At 48.7% G+C, this 16,193-nt stretch overlaps 2 protein-coding genes across 3 annotated transcripts in view; one reads left to right on the plus strand and one right to left on the minus strand.

The window, feature by feature from the left end:
• PLCB2 (phospholipase C beta 2) overlaps nucleotides 1–14,011 on the minus strand; it is a 60,239-nt gene extending 46,228 nt beyond the window's left edge. The window contains exons 1-2 of one of the 2 annotated variants that reach the window (XR_012835881.1): nucleotides 13,906–14,011; nucleotides 497–1,223 (exon numbers count right to left, since the gene is read on the minus strand). Coding sequence is in view for 1 of the 2 variants with exons in the window: in XM_010303850.2 (XP_010302152.2) it covers nucleotides 497–580 (84 nt within the window). In the remaining variant the exon portion in view is untranslated. Of the gene's footprint in view, nucleotides 1–496; nucleotides 1,224–13,905 lie in introns of those variants that run through there. The other variant, XM_010303850.2, reaches the window with a different exon arrangement.
• An 834-nt stretch (nucleotides 14,012–14,845) lies between these two features.
• INAFM2 (InaF motif containing 2) lies at nucleotides 14,846–16,193 on the plus strand. The gene has a single exon (XM_075755638.1). It carries the CDS (start codon nucleotides 15,077–15,079, stop codon nucleotides 15,512–15,514), a length of 438 nt encoding a protein of 145 aa, XP_075611753.1. The 5' UTR covers nucleotides 14,846–15,076; the 3' UTR covers nucleotides 15,515–16,193.

Raw genomic sequence — 16,193 nt, forward strand, 5'->3', positions numbered from 1 at the left:
AAGAGGAAGCAACTTGGAGCCTGATTTCCGCTCTATCTGCAGAGTCCACTCAGCTCTGGAGTAAATCCTACCCCTCACGCTCCCCCAGACAAGTCTGAAGGCAGCGTATGCCTCTCACCCCAAGGAGACTCCCGGAGCGACCACCTTCCTGAGGGTTGGTTCAAACACAGACAGGACCCTGAGGTCCTACACCAGAGAAGCTGCACGCACAGACTCAGTGGCACGCTCCACTTACTTCCAGCCTCCACAAACACAAGAGGTGCAGAAGCCACATCAAGCCCTAATACATATGCCCTTTGCATTTAGCCCTCAGCTCTCCTGTTGGTCTTGGTTCACTCTCCCTATCCAGATGCTGCTGCTCTCAAGTACGACACACAATGGCCTGTCCCCCCCACTGAATGTACGCTCCCAGCCTCCCCACAAACCCTGACCAGAACCCGGTATCTGCCCTGTCACCATGCATACAGCCTAGCAAAGCAAAAACCCCGGTACTCACATCATCCCATTTGATGAAGCGCTCACCCTTAGACAGATACTCCTTCACCTCTGGGGGCTGCAGGACAGGGGTAAGCATTGACATGCTGTCCCACAGATGTGTTCCTCGGCTCCCAGAAGCAATAGCAGCTGTACAGTTTGCTCCTCCTTGGCCCCCTCTTCTCTATCTCTGCCTCTCACATGGCAGGGCTCTCTGCCATTGCCACTGTTGGCATCAGAAAGCAAACAGCTCTTATATCCCAGCCAAATTTAGGAGGGGCAGGGACAGGCAGGCAAGGACTGATGAATCTGCATTGTAAATCAACAGCTCTCCAAGCAAGCACGCAGAGCTCAGCCCAAGGTCACCTAGAGGATAGCTTGCGATGGGTTGAGATGCCCGCGTGGGCAGTCATGCACGCACGCCGTCTCTCCTGGAGGGACCTACTCCTCGGAGTTGTACTTGCGAAGCGCACAGTTCGTAGCACTTCCGTAACTGAACTTCCTTAAATATTCTCTTTGACGAAGTGCAGGCATTGCCAGCCGACAGTCAAACTATTTCAGCAGATGTGGTTACAGAACAGCTCAGGTTTTTGCTACAAGCAGACTGCCCCCTTCATGCGATGGGCCAAATATCACGTACAATAAACCTATTCCTTGCTCTGTACACACTGCATTTCTGGGGCCACTTGCTGCACTGTCCAGTCTTTAACCTTTTTTCCTTTCTTTTATGGGTTCTTCTGAATGTCAACCTGAAAAATGAGACAGACCAGCAGAGCAGATGCAAATTCCACAGACAGATGAAATAAAACATTCACGAGAGTCCCTAGGAACAGCAATATTCTCCAGATTCACTTGGGTCTACTGCAGATGCTCTGGGAACACAGAATGGGAGAGATGTGTAAGGTAGGGATTATAAGGATGAAGCTGCAGGGAAGTGACAGAAAGCAGAACAGAAGGTTAATGGCAAACAGGGCAAACCGAGACCCTGCTCCTGACCTTGGAATGAAGGTCCTGTCCTCTTCCGTGTGGACAGCAGAGGAGAAGAGGAACTCTGGTGGCAGATGGGCACTGGCTAACCAGGAGAGTGGCTTGTGAAAGGGCTAACATGGGCAAGGCTAATTTTAGTCAAAAAGGCAGAGCCCCACAGCTCGTTAGAAGTGAAGACAACTGTGCCACACTTGCTATAATCCCAAGGGGTGGGATTTCAGCCTTCTTGTCTGCTATGAAAGTCAAGGTGTGGCACTTGCCATTGCTCAAGAGGGACAAGATACTGTTCAAAAGTAATGCGGATTCTGAGAAGAGTGGACAGAAACTCCCACTGCACAAAGGGAGCCAGCTGCATGGTTTTGTTGCTTCTTTCCCACCTCTGACTTCCTAGTATGATGATAAGACCAGCACTTTAAAGCAGATTGGACAGCTGGGGGAAGGCTGGATGAAGGAATCCTAAGGGCACTCTCAAATGTTAGCAGCAGGAGAGATGAAGTGGACCTGTAGCAAGTGCTCTAGCTGCAAAAAAACAAAGATGGCAGCAATTACCAGAGATGCCTGCTGCAGAAACAGAGGACCCTGAACAAACCTAACATCCTTTGTCCATTTCTTTCAAGAGTTTCTCTGCCTGACAAACTGGGAATAAGAGAGTTTCTGCATTTCCAGCTACCATCAAGTTTTCTGCATTTACTAACATGTTTCGCAAAGCATTGCACTTTCCAAGAACTGGCTATTCGGGCTAAGGCTGTTAGCTCTATTTTATTAGGGCAGCGAACCGAGGTGGCTTAACCATAGCTGTGGTTATCAGTGGTATCAGGGCTGAGACTGGGGACACAGGAATCCATCACCTCTGGTCTCATGACCAAGCCACGCTCATGGCATTAAGCTTCCTTTGCACGCATGTCAAAGTGACACGTGCTGCTCAGGCAGTCAGCTGACAGAGCACTGGGGTACTCTAGGCCTAGCCAAGACAGCATCACCAGGACCCCCCCCCTCAGAGAACACTGTTACTCGCAAGCAGCAAAGCAACAGATGACAGTGTCTGCTCAGATCTCAAAGGCTGAGCTGGAAGCACTCGGGGATGTCAGCAACAGCCAAATGCCAGTGAAACGCCAGGCACTGCTGGGCGAGTTTTGCTCTCTGTGCTCTTCTTGTAAGCAGTTTAGGAACAGACCTTGAGGCTTAGGTCCCTATAGAGAAGGGCCATAGGAACACAGGAGGCGGCAGAGAGGAGTCAAAGTTTTCTCTACCCTCACCTGACCCCTTGTGCAAGGCCAGAGCAGTTTCCAGGCTGCTTAACTTTAACTAGGGAACAGCTGCGAAAAGGATAAAAAGCATCGATCTTGCTCAGAAGCGCTGCAGTCCTCCCATCCTCTGCAAAACAAAAAAGCACTAAAGGAAGGCCTTGGAGATCACAGCGGCGAAGAAGCGAAAGGCGGGATGAGCTTTGCCACCTGGTACTGCCAAGAGCAGAGGGACCGCAGGTGAGATCAGGCAGTCACAGCCACCGGTTCCAGTGGCCTATTTGGTACGTACCACAGTTATCATCATGTTTGCTTCCTGCCAGAACCAGAGCCTCACAGAAAGGCTGCTTCTGCCCTGCACTCTCTCAGACCTGGATATTCAACAGCTTTGTCTCATCAACAAACCTAAAGTAAGCAAGAATCCTGCCGCAGCTTTACTTGCTTGTTACTCAAGGTCAGCTTTCCCTAAGGGATAAAACAATAAATTTAAAAAACAACAAGAACCACCAAACACGAAGAGCAGCACCCAAGCTAGTGGCTGTCCTGTGAGGCTGCATGGCGCTGCACAACAACTGCCAAGATCCCCGCTTGCATAAAGATGGTCAAAAAGCTGAAACTCATTTCCTTTTGCATAACCCGGCCTCCTTATCTTTCATTTCACACTCCTTGCTCTATGTGGGAGCTTCTGTCCTTTGCATGAAGAGCTGGCTGATGGAACGGTGATAGAATAAAGCAACAGTCCTGCCCTCTGCTGAAAGCTCTGATATCAGAGCAGGCAGAAGCAGCAGCTCTTTGAGCAGTATTTATTCCAACCACCCTTTATTTTCTTTCTCCTGCAAGGCCCATCACCCAGTGTATGTATACTCATCCTATATCCCCTCTGTGCAGGCCCCGTGCCTTCTTTGCTTTCATCCCTTACCTCCACCACTGTGCATCCCATCACCCACTATAGGAATTTTGATATGCAAAAATTTCCCCCTTTTTTCTCTTTTTTTTTTTTTCTTCCTTCTGGAGACTCCTCCTTATCTCCCTGTCCTACCTATTCAGCAGCCTCTACCTCCCACAAAGAGCATGCAGAAGCAAGATAGTCAGCATTACCCTTCAGAGATTGTACAAGATAGGATCTGTAGACAGTGATTTAAGCCATGCCGTCTATTAAACCACCTTGACTGGATGGCTCCCCAGTTCTAGCAAATTACTTTGTAACCTCAACCCCAACCTATTCCTAGCACACACAAAACCTGTAAGAAATCTCTTCCAGCATTGTTCTATTATAATTACACTTTGCAATGTGTAATACTGTCCTCTAGTGAACAGCTAGGATATTGCACACCCAGCCTTTAGCATTGCCTTCAAACCCCAGTAATAAATTCACAGCTAAGCAAAACTGAGTTAGTCCCACTGCTCCTTTTTCTGTTCTGCCCTCTGAGCCCTGGGAATCCTGAAAAGATTAATGACACTGTTAGGACCACAGAGGCCAGTATTTTCTCACCATCCTTGGAGAGGAGAACTGCTGAGCGTGTGTGCCGGGGCATACTGTGTGTCCTACTTTGAGCCTACACCACAAAGCTGAGGATTCATGACAGCTCTCAGCATGACTCTTCAGCTTCAACTGCAGAAGTCAAAGGGCAGTAGACTACAGCACAGAAAGACAAGCAGCCACAGATGCCACAATACCATAAAAGCAGTGAGGTCTTGTGTGAAAAAAAAAACCCCAAAACAATCTGCCCAACCACCAAGACATGGTTAGGTCTATAATTAATGGTTCACCAGGCAGGAACACGCAGAAGGAGTATGTTATGCTTCTGGCACTCTGATGGCTTTCTGTGCATTTCCAAACTGCAGAGCTGAGCGATGCAAGCAGCTTCACACACTATTTAAACACCCTATACATTACTGCAATACAAAAATAATCACTGCACAGGGATGACTGAACCATGCAATTCCTAAATGCTAGTAAAAGAATGAAACTCTCTGAGATGGGTCATTAACAGAAGAGCAGGAGGATGAAGAGTAGCAGCACACCAGACAGAACGTGCCCATCTCAGGTTACCTCACGGTAATGCAGCAGCAAGAACAGGAAAGTGAGTTCTACCAAATCTGGAGGTGAATCCATCTAATTGCCCCACTTGGTTTACCTCCAGTATAAGATAATGAACTGGAAATCAGGATACTGGAGGAGGAAGCCCCCTTTTGCTCTTGGCCTCATCAACTTTTTCTTCCTACTCTACCAGCCCAACTTATTTCAAGTGCAAGCTGTCTCCTTCTGTGGATGTATTTGCTGCCTGCCACAGCACATCCCAGTCCTGGTTGAGACCTCAGCATTACTGCAATACTTCTGCCATTCTCGTTGCTTCTGCTTTTCACGGGCAGCTTATTAGTTCTACAACCTGGACTTTACTCACTCTGCTTCCCTTGGTTAGGCATATTTTTCTCCCACCTGTGAGAAGGCACATTTCACAAGTGCAGTCTCCTAAGGAAGGTTCAGAGCAGCAAACCCAGCGGCCACAGTGACTGCGTCTGCCCACGCGAGTTGAGTCCAGAACACAGTCCCCTTGGGCAGGTCACAGAGGACAAGACATTATTTCAGCTGCAGCTCAGAGGGCTTTGAATATCAAGGTCAACTTCTTAAACTGACATACCACGGAGATAGTGCCTGGGGCAAGGCACAAACCTAACCGCTTTAGGAATGGGAGAAATTACATATTTTTAAGGTCAATATGCTCATTCTCAGTTGAGACAAACTATTATTTCCAAAGCATCAGTCTTCATTGTGAAATAAAGAATGAAGAAGTTCTCTGATAGGCAACAGCTTCTGTTCAAAGCATTCAGGGTATAGGAAAGAACAAGATCCACTGGAAAGAGGCATGCTTCTTGCCCCATCCAGACAAAAGCCCAACCAAGAACCTGGGCGCAGACTCAGGAACTGAGCATGCTTTGACTCTTCCCCTTCGGAGAGCTCTGAGGCAGCCTCTCAGTACAGGATTTCCAGGGTAAGGTAGCAGATTAGTGCAGTCTTCAGGGCAGGACTGAATCCCTGCTTCCCTGAGAGCAGGCATATCTGCATGTACGGGTCCAGGAAGATGGGAACCCCTTGGCTGAGAAGCAAAGGATATCAGCTTGGTTCCAGCATCAAGCTAAGGCAGGTAATGGGGCCTTCAGCCAACAGATGGCTTTTTGTCGCCACAAATGCACCAAATTTTCTATATGAATTTATACAACTGTGTCCCTATGTGTAAGCCCCAATGCACTGACTTTGAAAGGCAAAGCAGCCCAATGAATCCCATTCAAGAGACAGTGGCTCCCATTCCAGACTACCCCTGGTTGCAGCACTATTCAGTCAGGGATGAAAGAACAATAATAAAAAAACCTTTAAACCTTTGCACTGCCCCTACCAGCTGATTCCAAGTTAAAGCAGCCTCAGACTGCTACCCAAGAACCACTCTGCCTACTCAGCTAATAGAGCTGAATAGGTTTCAGCCATTGTCTTCCCTGGCCCTTCCATAAACCTCAGTTCTCCATGTGCTAGACCAAAAATCTGCTTTAGCAATATCCAGCCTTAACCTTCCACTATTCCTCTCCTCACCGCAAAGGCCTTTGCACACTACGTTCCAAACTCTTCATCTCCTTGAGGTGAAAAGTGCTTGTGAAGCAGTGACATAGTCGAGTGTAGTCCCACAGGAAAGAACACATTTCCCATAGAGGCTGCAAAGGAAAAGTCAGATAGGTTTGTAGGTAGGTCTACAGCCTCCACTGTTTTAAGTTAATAGTGCAAAATCAGAGATTGGCACGCTTTTCAGGCTGAGGACCGCTTTCGGCCCACCCCACAAGTTTCTCACTAGCCTCTACCTAGATCACTGAAGCTGTTGAAAAAACTAATCTCAAAAAGGCACAATGGCTGCACAGCCCATGGAAGGCAGCAAATGAAGCTGATTTACACCAGCTGATATCCTCAGCAACTGTAAAATGGAACTAAAGGGGCAAGACCTCATCCAGACACCGTCCTTTGACAATAACCTGTGGTTGGGACAAGGGTTTTACATCAGACCCTAAAGAGATGATGAAACCTGTTTTTGTTCACTTTTGCAGAGGTTTGCTCTGTTGACACATCACTGCTGCCCACAATACTGCTGTGTAGACAGGCAGATCAGGGACTCAGCCCAGTGCCGTTAACTAATGAGCGCATGAATACACACGCAGCAGGGCCTTGCTGCTCACCAAGAGACTTATCTCCCTGCCTTACTGGGAAACAGGCCCTTTTGCCTTATTTATTATTATTTGTGCTTTTTACATAGCTTTTCGAGCCCTGATGAGTGCAATCAGTACAATGTATTTTTAAATCATCTCCTGTTTTTCTAAAGGTCAAAATTAGATCTCGAAAAATGTTTTTTTTATTTTATCACATTATTAAACTAGGAACAAACAACACACAAAATGACTACAGATTCCTAGAAAAGAGCTCTCTAGGAAACATTTAACACCGCATGCAACTCCAGCCACTCTTTTTTTGAGCAGTCAGATAAACACTGGAACAGGAAAAAGCAGCAAATGGAATGGAAATTGCTACCGGAGCACAAGGAAGGTCTCTTACTAGGTCATTCTGTGGCATTTGTGGTGTATGAATGGCTAAAGGCAGTAGCGTGTTCATGAACTACGCTGACAAATACAAGGCTGGGTGCGCTGGTGGGAACAGTGAAGGCTCAAGGTGGCGTATCAGAGGAGTCTTCCGTCTAATGAGGCACATTCACAAAAAGCAGCGCAGCTTCCCAGATACAAACACCTCTGACACAAGCCACCTTGTTGGTACTCAGGACACACATGACTGGGGTAGATGTCAGGTTTGATTTCACAATTTGTGGCCTCTAAGATCCTGGAAAACAAGCTGCAGTTGATCCCCAGGCTGAGATGACCGCCATAGTATTTTTCAGCTGACAACGATGCATGCACCATGGTCCACAGCAAATTGAGGAACAGTACTGTTACACAACCAAATATGTTTGGACACCTCTGCTGGAAAGGTATACATCCACAAGAGTGGATGATTATCAAACCACTGGATGTGGAAGAAATATTTTCCTGAGCAGAATGGCCAGGGGCTTGTAATACAAGATTTAAAGATTTATCTGAAGAGCACACAGCATTATTAAGGAATCCCGCTGAAGCTCATTGCCAACAGATCTTCCCCCTTTTCACAGGTGTATGACAAACAGGAGTGAATTTTCTGCTGACATTCTGCATGCTTTCTGCTCCTGGAAGTATCAGAACAGCTTCTCTCCTAGGACTTCACAGCTCCATTTCCAGTCGCAGCCTGAACCAGGATGGCAGAAGTGTGAAAGCAGTAAGATGTAACAAGTAAAAGTCAGCTCCAGCAGAACTAGGAGAGGTTTCAGGCTGCTATTTTAATTCAGTGAAATAACCTCCCTTGCACAGGGTTATCAACATGAGTCCACCACATTTTCCTTATTCAGCTACCAAAGCCAAGCAGATAGAAACGGAGAGAGTCAAAAAGTAACAGCCGCTTTTGATTTTTTTTTTCCTGTGAGATGAGGAAGCATTATCACATTCAAAGCTACAGTATTTTAACTAGGATGAAAACCTGTGTTGACCTTGTATAAAAAAAGAATCTATTTGGATCTTTAAAGCAGTTAAAACTTCTTATTGCCTTAGTGTAACTGAGCAAAGACCCAAACTTAAGCTAAGTCAAGATAACTTTGAAGACTGGACAAGCTGTTTGGTCTAACCAAGAGCTTGGCTGCATTAAGAGCTGACCTCAACAATGGCTGGAGCAATCATGCACAGATGACCTACCATAAAAGAACTCTTCTCCATCCTGGGAAAAAAACCCAACAAAAACTATGCCCAATTGAAACGGCAGTAACCCAGGCTGAACTAGGATCATTTTAGCTCCAGGACTGTGTGAGACTGTGGATAAGGCTTTCCAAACAAATCCTGTTACAGTGCTTGAAGGGCAATCACAAGTTGGTGCAACTCTGAATAAAGTGGTGGTATTCTGCAAACACTATAGGTTGTATTTTCAGACAAGCTATGTCAGCACTCTCCCATGCATACATGTGAGCAAATACTATATATATGTGTATATCTCTGTGCATCAGAGAGAAGCACAAGTCACACACACACATTCATGTGCATCAGAGAGAAGCACAAGTCACACACACATTCCTTCTCCACACACCCAAAGGTGGGTGAATTCAGCTTCTTCGGACCATGAAAACTAGAGGTAAAGATGCACAGTCAGATTATGGCCATTAATCATCACTGTCCTCTTGCTTGAAAAGTGGTGGTTATTTCTGCAATCCAGCCCTCAGAACTGCATTCGGATGTTAAATGGAGTGTGTGTGTGGGCGTGTGTACACACACGTTTCCTCCTTGCAAAATGAACAATGAAACAGATTTTTTGACTCTAGATTCTTGCACAGACACTGCTTATAGTCACAACCACAGACAGCAGAGGTTCACACCCAAAGAGAAACTTTTTTTATTTAAAAAACTCCCAACATTCACCCCCTTGGAATCCTGCACCTAGTGAAACAAAGGCAGCTTTCCTCCCCACAAACTGATGTGTGAAACCCACAGCTCAGAGCGCTGGGAACCTCTGGGACTAGAGCTTAACATTCCAGCAAATGACAAGGTTTCTTCTTCTAGTGAATGCCCAGGGCACTGTCAGGCCACCCTTGTCAGCCTTTTCTCAGTTTCAGAAAAGCGTCATGGAAACAACAGGCCAAAGACAATTCATGTTATTTGGGAGAACTCTGCCTCCAGAAGGCTGGGTGAGATATGACTCCGCTCAACTGAGCACCCCATCTCATTATACCAAAGAAAAGCAGAGCTTCCAAAATGCTATGAACACCTCTGCTACAAAGCTGGCTCCCCACTCCAGAGTCTGGACCATCGTCTACTTACAGGAGTTTCTAAACATTAAAAACAAAACAATAAATCCTTTTCAGACATACTTTTCACTCTCAAGAGTTTTCCCACAAAGGAAGCAGGAGAGCCTTGCACACCGAATGTAAGTAGGACATTCTTTTTATACTGTGCAAATGGTCCGCAGGGTGATAAAATGGCTCACAATGAGCCTCACCAAGTTGATGATACAAGGTTGAAGCTGCTGATGCATCATGACCCTGAGCTACCAGTTTTCTGCCCAAGGCCTCTATCCTGAGCAAAACCAGACCTCTTGCTGTCATATCTCAAATCCAGCATCACTTTTACTGTCTTCCCCACCCACCTTATAACCTCTGCAGATCACTTTCCAAGTCAGCACAAGACAGTGGGTTGTGCAAACTTCACTTACCACAGCTAAATCAGAAGCTGAAGGAATTAAAGAACATCCCCAACCTCCCCCCATCTGTTATTGGATTAACAAGAGACAGCACCTTCCCACGTAAGGCAGAGGAGATTTCAAAGCATGAGAGAGAAATGCCAGAGAACAGAATCTGATTCCCTGCAGGCTCCAAACAGGAGACTGGAACATCAGTGTGAAATAAGGCACATTTCCTTTAGAAGAGTGGACAGCAGAGCATGAGAGATTGCGCCCTGTCAAGAGCAGAGACGTTCTCTATGACAGAAGGCTCAAGCCTAGCAAAGTATTTGCTCAAGGATTTCAGCCAAGACAGACATGAATTTAAACATACCTATTCCATCCTTTAAACATTAGGAGGCAGGTAGAAAGACCTCATCCATCTCTCCTCTCCCCAGCTCACAAATGTGACCAAGGAGACAGTATAAAGTTTAAAAAGCAACACACAGCCAATTAAAAAGTTACAATTCTTTATGAGGTCTATAATCTGCCTGTAGAAGTCACACAGCTGGAGGCAGACACCAAGAACAAAAACCAGGGCCAGAGTCCAGACAAGGGACTGTATAGCATCACAGCAGTGAATTACAATTTTTAGAGTTACACAAGCTAACCTAAGTGGAGTAGTCAAACCGCACACCTCACGGAATAAGCTGATCATTTACAGGGTGTCTCATCAGACTGCCACCTAATGACAGGCACAGAAAGGAATGGCAGAGTAGCTGCCTTTGCTGAATCAAAAGCACAAGGGCAATGGACTGCGGGAAATCATCCAGCCCACCCCTTGTCCCAAGGCAGGATCGGGTGTGACATTTTTCAGCTCTGACGGAGCTTCTGGAGGCCTCTGTTAGCAGTGGAGACTCAACCACCTCCCAGGCAATCCAACCCTGTGTCTCACCATCCTCAGAAGCAAGGTCTGTACAGAGGTAATATCTTAGGCCAATGATCTACCCTTAATTAAGTCTTCTCTGTCCTGAAGCACTAGATGCTATCCACTGACTCTGAACATTGGAAATCAATAATACAAGTTTATTTAGCTACATCCTTCAGGGGCCCTGGGAGAGTAGACATCCCATTGCAACAGGTAGCAGCAGAATTCAAGCAGTGCTGTTCAGTCAGATAGGTGGAACACCAAATCTTCAATCTGTCTCAGCACTTGGGTTTTCAACTAAACACAGGTGTAAGGCAGTAAGAGCAGGCTCCTAAGTAAACGAGTTTCCTAGTGGGCTTTCAGGCAAGAGAAGTCAAAAATCAGAGAAGCTTATAAACAACAGGGTCCTGAAGAGTACAGCATTTGGACTGCCATGGGAGAAAGGCTAGGTGTCCAAGGGCTGCCCAGCTCTCCTTCGTTGGCAGGTCCAGTCCCAGGGTGCATCATGTGCCCTCAACTCCATTTGTCTCAGGCGAGCAATCTCTTTTGTGTTCTTTAGGAAAAAACCTCAGAAAAGGCTAATTTGCAAGCTTTGTCTAGTGTCTGATGCATTCACTGACTTTACAAGACCTCTGAGCTCTGCACCCCAGAGCTCTCTTTCTGCACCACAGGGGCCTGCTCAACGCACAGCTTGGTATTTCTGCTAAAACCCAGAGGACAAAGAAAATATCATTATTGCAGCTCTGGCTTCCTGGCTCTCATTTGCCTTTACGGGTGGTTGTTCCAAGGAACTAAGTTTAGGAACAGTAGGCACACGCCTTCTGGCAGCTGCCTGCTCTTCAACAAAAGGACCTGGAGGGAAACGCACACCCATTGATTTGTTCACAGTAAAAACTGGGAAGGCAGGAAGGAATGCTGAATTATCTATTGCCACATTTTCTAGCTGGAGTAGCTTTAGTTGCTCCTAGAATCCACATTCAAATGATACAAAGTATAGTGGGATCTCCTCAACCACACCACACTCACCACCTTTGCTGGGACTGTTTAGAAGTATGTCCTTAGCCAATCCAGGCTGTCAAGACCTCCACTGATGGAAAAGAAGCACTATTAACCCCTGGATTTATAAACAGAGCTTCGGTGAGCAAAGGGAAAAAAAGCGCAGCACCAGTGAAGCGCAGCAATCATTTGCTCAGAGATTAAAAAGGATTGGTTTCCTTCCCAGGAGAGGGGAAACTAACTTTGGGGACATAGGACTAAGATATGCAGCTGTAACTGCTTTTTATTACACTGGTCCCTACCACCTCACTGTTACCTTCTATGCCTATTTCCTGGAATTAAGGAAAAGCATAGGGAAAGGCCTTGTGGGAGGTAGTAATTCACCATCCTTTCACCAGAGGCAATGATAAATTGCATCAGTGGCAAGGCCAGAGGAGATCACAGACAGCATGAGGGTTTGGAATGACCAATTTCTGCACAGATGGTTTGAGGAAGAACTGTGAGTGGAGACAGACAGCAGCCCACTGAGGCTCTGTCTCTGCTCATCTTTGCAACATTCAGTAGCAGGAAGACAAAGGCCAGCAAGAATGCGAGTACAGTCCAGCAGCTGAGAGGATGGATTAAAAAACAAGCTCAAGAAGTAATAAATGCTAGACAAAAAAGGTCCAAACTCAATCTTAAAGTACTCTATAGCACAGAAACTGAGAAGTCTCTGACCTCAAAATAAATAGCTCAGAGCAACATATGTAAAGCAGAGGAAAGGTGTGATGAAGTCCTGATCAAGTTACATAATTTTTCTTTTAAATGCAAATAAAAGACAGAGCAACAGACAGCTGCTGAATGAAATATGAGAAGCAAGGGGAGAAAGGGTTGCAGCAAACCCATCATTGAGAGAAAGCCTGAAAAATTCGTAGAAAATCCATTTTGTAGGAACAGCTATAAATCCAAATGTACCACTTAAACATATACAGCCCAACAGAATTTGTGTATAGAATCTATAGAACACCACAGAAAATACATTTCTATCACTCAGGAAAACTCTGCCAGTAGGATGCCATCAGCTCATGCTATTCAGGTGTGTGAAATCTGACTTCAACAAGAAGAATGCAGTCAGGTGTAATAAATCAGGGCAAGAGATAAGGAGCCCATAGGAAAGTCACAATACCTACTAACAAATGTCTCCTAGACATACTGGGTTACAGCAACATTTCATGAAGATTATTTCAGGAGGATAGAGTGTGTCATCAGCTGTAGAATCACAGAAGCATTTGGGTTGGAAGGGACCTTTAAAAGTCATCTGTACAACCCTCTGCCATGGGCAATAAGCCCCCTCTGCCCTGAACTGGCAGTGAAATTGCTGCTACCCCATGCCAGTGCTGGCAAGGCAGCCACAGTGGGATCCGCTCACTCCTGTATCTACACTGCAGAGCCATGGTTTGTATTACTTTAGATGCGACTGGTGCAGAGACCCAAAGGCAGAGGATCTCCAAAGGCAGCTGACAGCACCATGTCACACCCTTTAGCCCTTCCATCCAGGCAAGGGCAGGGTCTGGATACCGAACATCCCACATGTGCACAGTTGCTCTCTCCCAGAAAGTTTAGTCCCGGGAATTCCTTTGCCTTTAGAAGAGCAATCAGCCAGGTGCCCCTCACCAAGGGGTGTCCCAGCCCCTTCAGAAGGCTCCAGTTGCTGCTGGGCACTGGGAGCCCCCCACCACGCCCAGGAGGGTCAGTGTGCACAGATCATTGCAGCACGACTCTTCCACATGCATACAGCTACCCTGGAGCTTTTTGTCAACATGATCCACCTTTTGCCAAGAATTACAGTTATTTTGAAGTTACTCTATTTTATTCCCTAATGGATTGTTTGCCTCAGTAGTCTTCCCCAGAGCTGCAAGCTCCATACTTCTTCCTGCAAAAACTCAGAGGTTTCCCTTTCTCCTCCAGCCCTGCAGATTTTTCCTGCTACTAAGAATAAAAATAAAATGCAACTATTGATTCAAAACTCAATCACTCACTTCCTCTGATGCCTTTCTGGATGACAGTCATTTCTCCAGCTGCTGTTAGCCTCTTTCAGAACTGCAACTCCTTCTTTACAAAAGATTTTCTGCTGCAACACACCTGACTAGCCTAAGATTTAAGCAAGGGGGAAAAAAATGAGAACACTTGTAAAAGGAACAACCAAATCATTCTCAAAGTAAACATCTCACACTGTAAAGAAAAAAAAATAAAAGGGCTAATCCATACCCTAGAACAGTGGTTTGGTTGTCTTCAGACTAAGTAAATGTAATGCTTTCATGAGGGACTAACATATGGGGAATAAGGTTTGGATCAACCTTAACAGCAACAACAGTTTGGATTATCTCAGTAGATTTGGGATCAGCCCGGTTTGAAGGAACTAAAGCTGACTCTCTCCAAAAGCCACTGCTTTGCCAGGGCACCCCTCAAGCATCACGGAAGTTGCAGGCAGCATCACATACCTGGAGGCAGGCAGGCACCAACAAGTAACTTCCATGGAGAGCAGATTTCTGACCGCCTCCTGCACCGGGCCTCTGCCTAGAGCTTTCCTCACACTCATCCCTCCTTGCAGCATTCCCTATGCTCACAGACCCCTGAGAACAAGCCTTAATTTTGGCCTGGCTCGGTGGTACCTGCAGACCCCGGAGGCTACCTCAGGAGCAAGCAGAGCCCCAAGACGTCCCCACCCACGTACCTACCAACCGCTCTCCACTGACCCGCGCACGACGGCGGACAGAGGGCAGGGGGACTCGGGGAGGGGGGGCAGACAGACCCAGCGGGACAAGGGGGCCGCACACCGAGGCCGGACAGGTGCCGCCATCCTTCCCTCACGCCCGCCCAACGGCCACCGCGCGCCTCCTCAGGTACGCCCAACGGCCACCGCGCGCGCAGCGACCACACCCCGACCCAGGGGCCATCGCCCCTTTAAGGGCAACCCTCGCCACCCCCGCCGGGCGGTGTTGCCCCTTTAAGCCCCGCCCCTCGCCCCCGCCCGCGGCCGGCGGAGCCGCCGGAGCAACGCGGGCCGCGGGCAGCGGCACGAGGCGGTGGCACCGGCAGCGCGAGCGGGCAGCGGCATGTCCTGAGGCGGGCAGGCGGCGGCGGCGCGGAGCCGGGCCGGGCCCCACCACGGAGGGGTCGGTGGAGCAGCGGGCCAAGGGCCGGGCCCCCATGAAGGAGAAGGAGGCGGGGGCGGAGCGGGGCAAGCCCGCCACTTACACCGGGGACAAGAAGGCGCGCATGGCGGCCAAGACCAACAAGAAGTGGGTGCGCCTGGCCACCGTGCTGGCCTACGTCCTCTCCGTCTCGCTCGCCGCCATCGTCCTCGCCGTCTACTACAGCCTCATCTGGCAGCCGGTGCGCGGCGGCGGCGGCTCCGGCCCTGCCACCGCCACCGCCACCTCGCAGCCCCGCGCCGCGCCGCCGGGCCCCGCGGCCAGCCGGCCCCCCGCCCCGCAGCCCGCCGGACCCACGCAGGAGGCTCCGCCAGCGCCGCCGCGGACGGGCCCCGACCCCGGCCTCGCCGAGACGGACCGGCCGGACGCGTCGCCGCCGCCCGGGGCCGAGGGGAGCTCCGCCGTGCCGCGCCGGGTGCCCGGCGGCCCCTGAGGCGGCAGTCAGCGATCGTCCCCCGGCCGGGGCGGGGGTTGGGGGGGGGGGGAGAGGCCGGGCCCGGCGGACTGCGGGGGGCGGCCGCGCTGCAGCCCGGGAGGCCGGCGCCGCCCCGGGGGTTCTCTGCCGAAGCGGGGAGGAGGGGGATGCAGCGGCTGGGCCCGGCGGAGGATGGAGGCCGGCGGCGCGGCTGCCCGGGGTGGGATCTCCCGCTCGCCCCTGCGCACCGGCCGCGCTTGGCGCTGGGGAGGCGGCACCGCGACCCCCGGCGCGGAGGAGCCCCGAAGAGCTCAGGCTGGAGACTGACCCGGCGCGGGGCTCGGCGGGGGAAAGGACGGATTTTTCCTTGGCAGAACTGCGGTATCTTCCCCCCCCCATTTTTCCTCAAAAGGGAATTTTGTGGCTTCGTTTCTTTCCTCACCTGGGCTAGCTTCTCCCTTTGAACCTGCATTGAATTCCTGCGCTGTTTATGCCAGTCTGTTACCTATAAAAGGATATCCGTGTCCAAAATTCCTCACTATTTACAGGATCAGCTGGGAACAATATGAATTTAGAGGCTGTAATCCGTTGTTTAAGTAAAAACAGTTTTGTTTAACAATGAGCATAAACTTATTTAAAAACATGTGAAAGGTAAATTGACTTGTTTACTATATTAAAATATTTTCCCAGTATGAAA

This window comes from Balearica regulorum, chromosome 5 (assembly GCF_011004875.1).
Source record: "Balearica regulorum gibbericeps isolate bBalReg1 chromosome 5, bBalReg1.pri, whole genome shotgun sequence".
In the NCBI taxonomy this organism is placed as follows: domain Eukaryota; kingdom Metazoa; phylum Chordata; class Aves; order Gruiformes; family Gruidae; genus Balearica; species Balearica regulorum.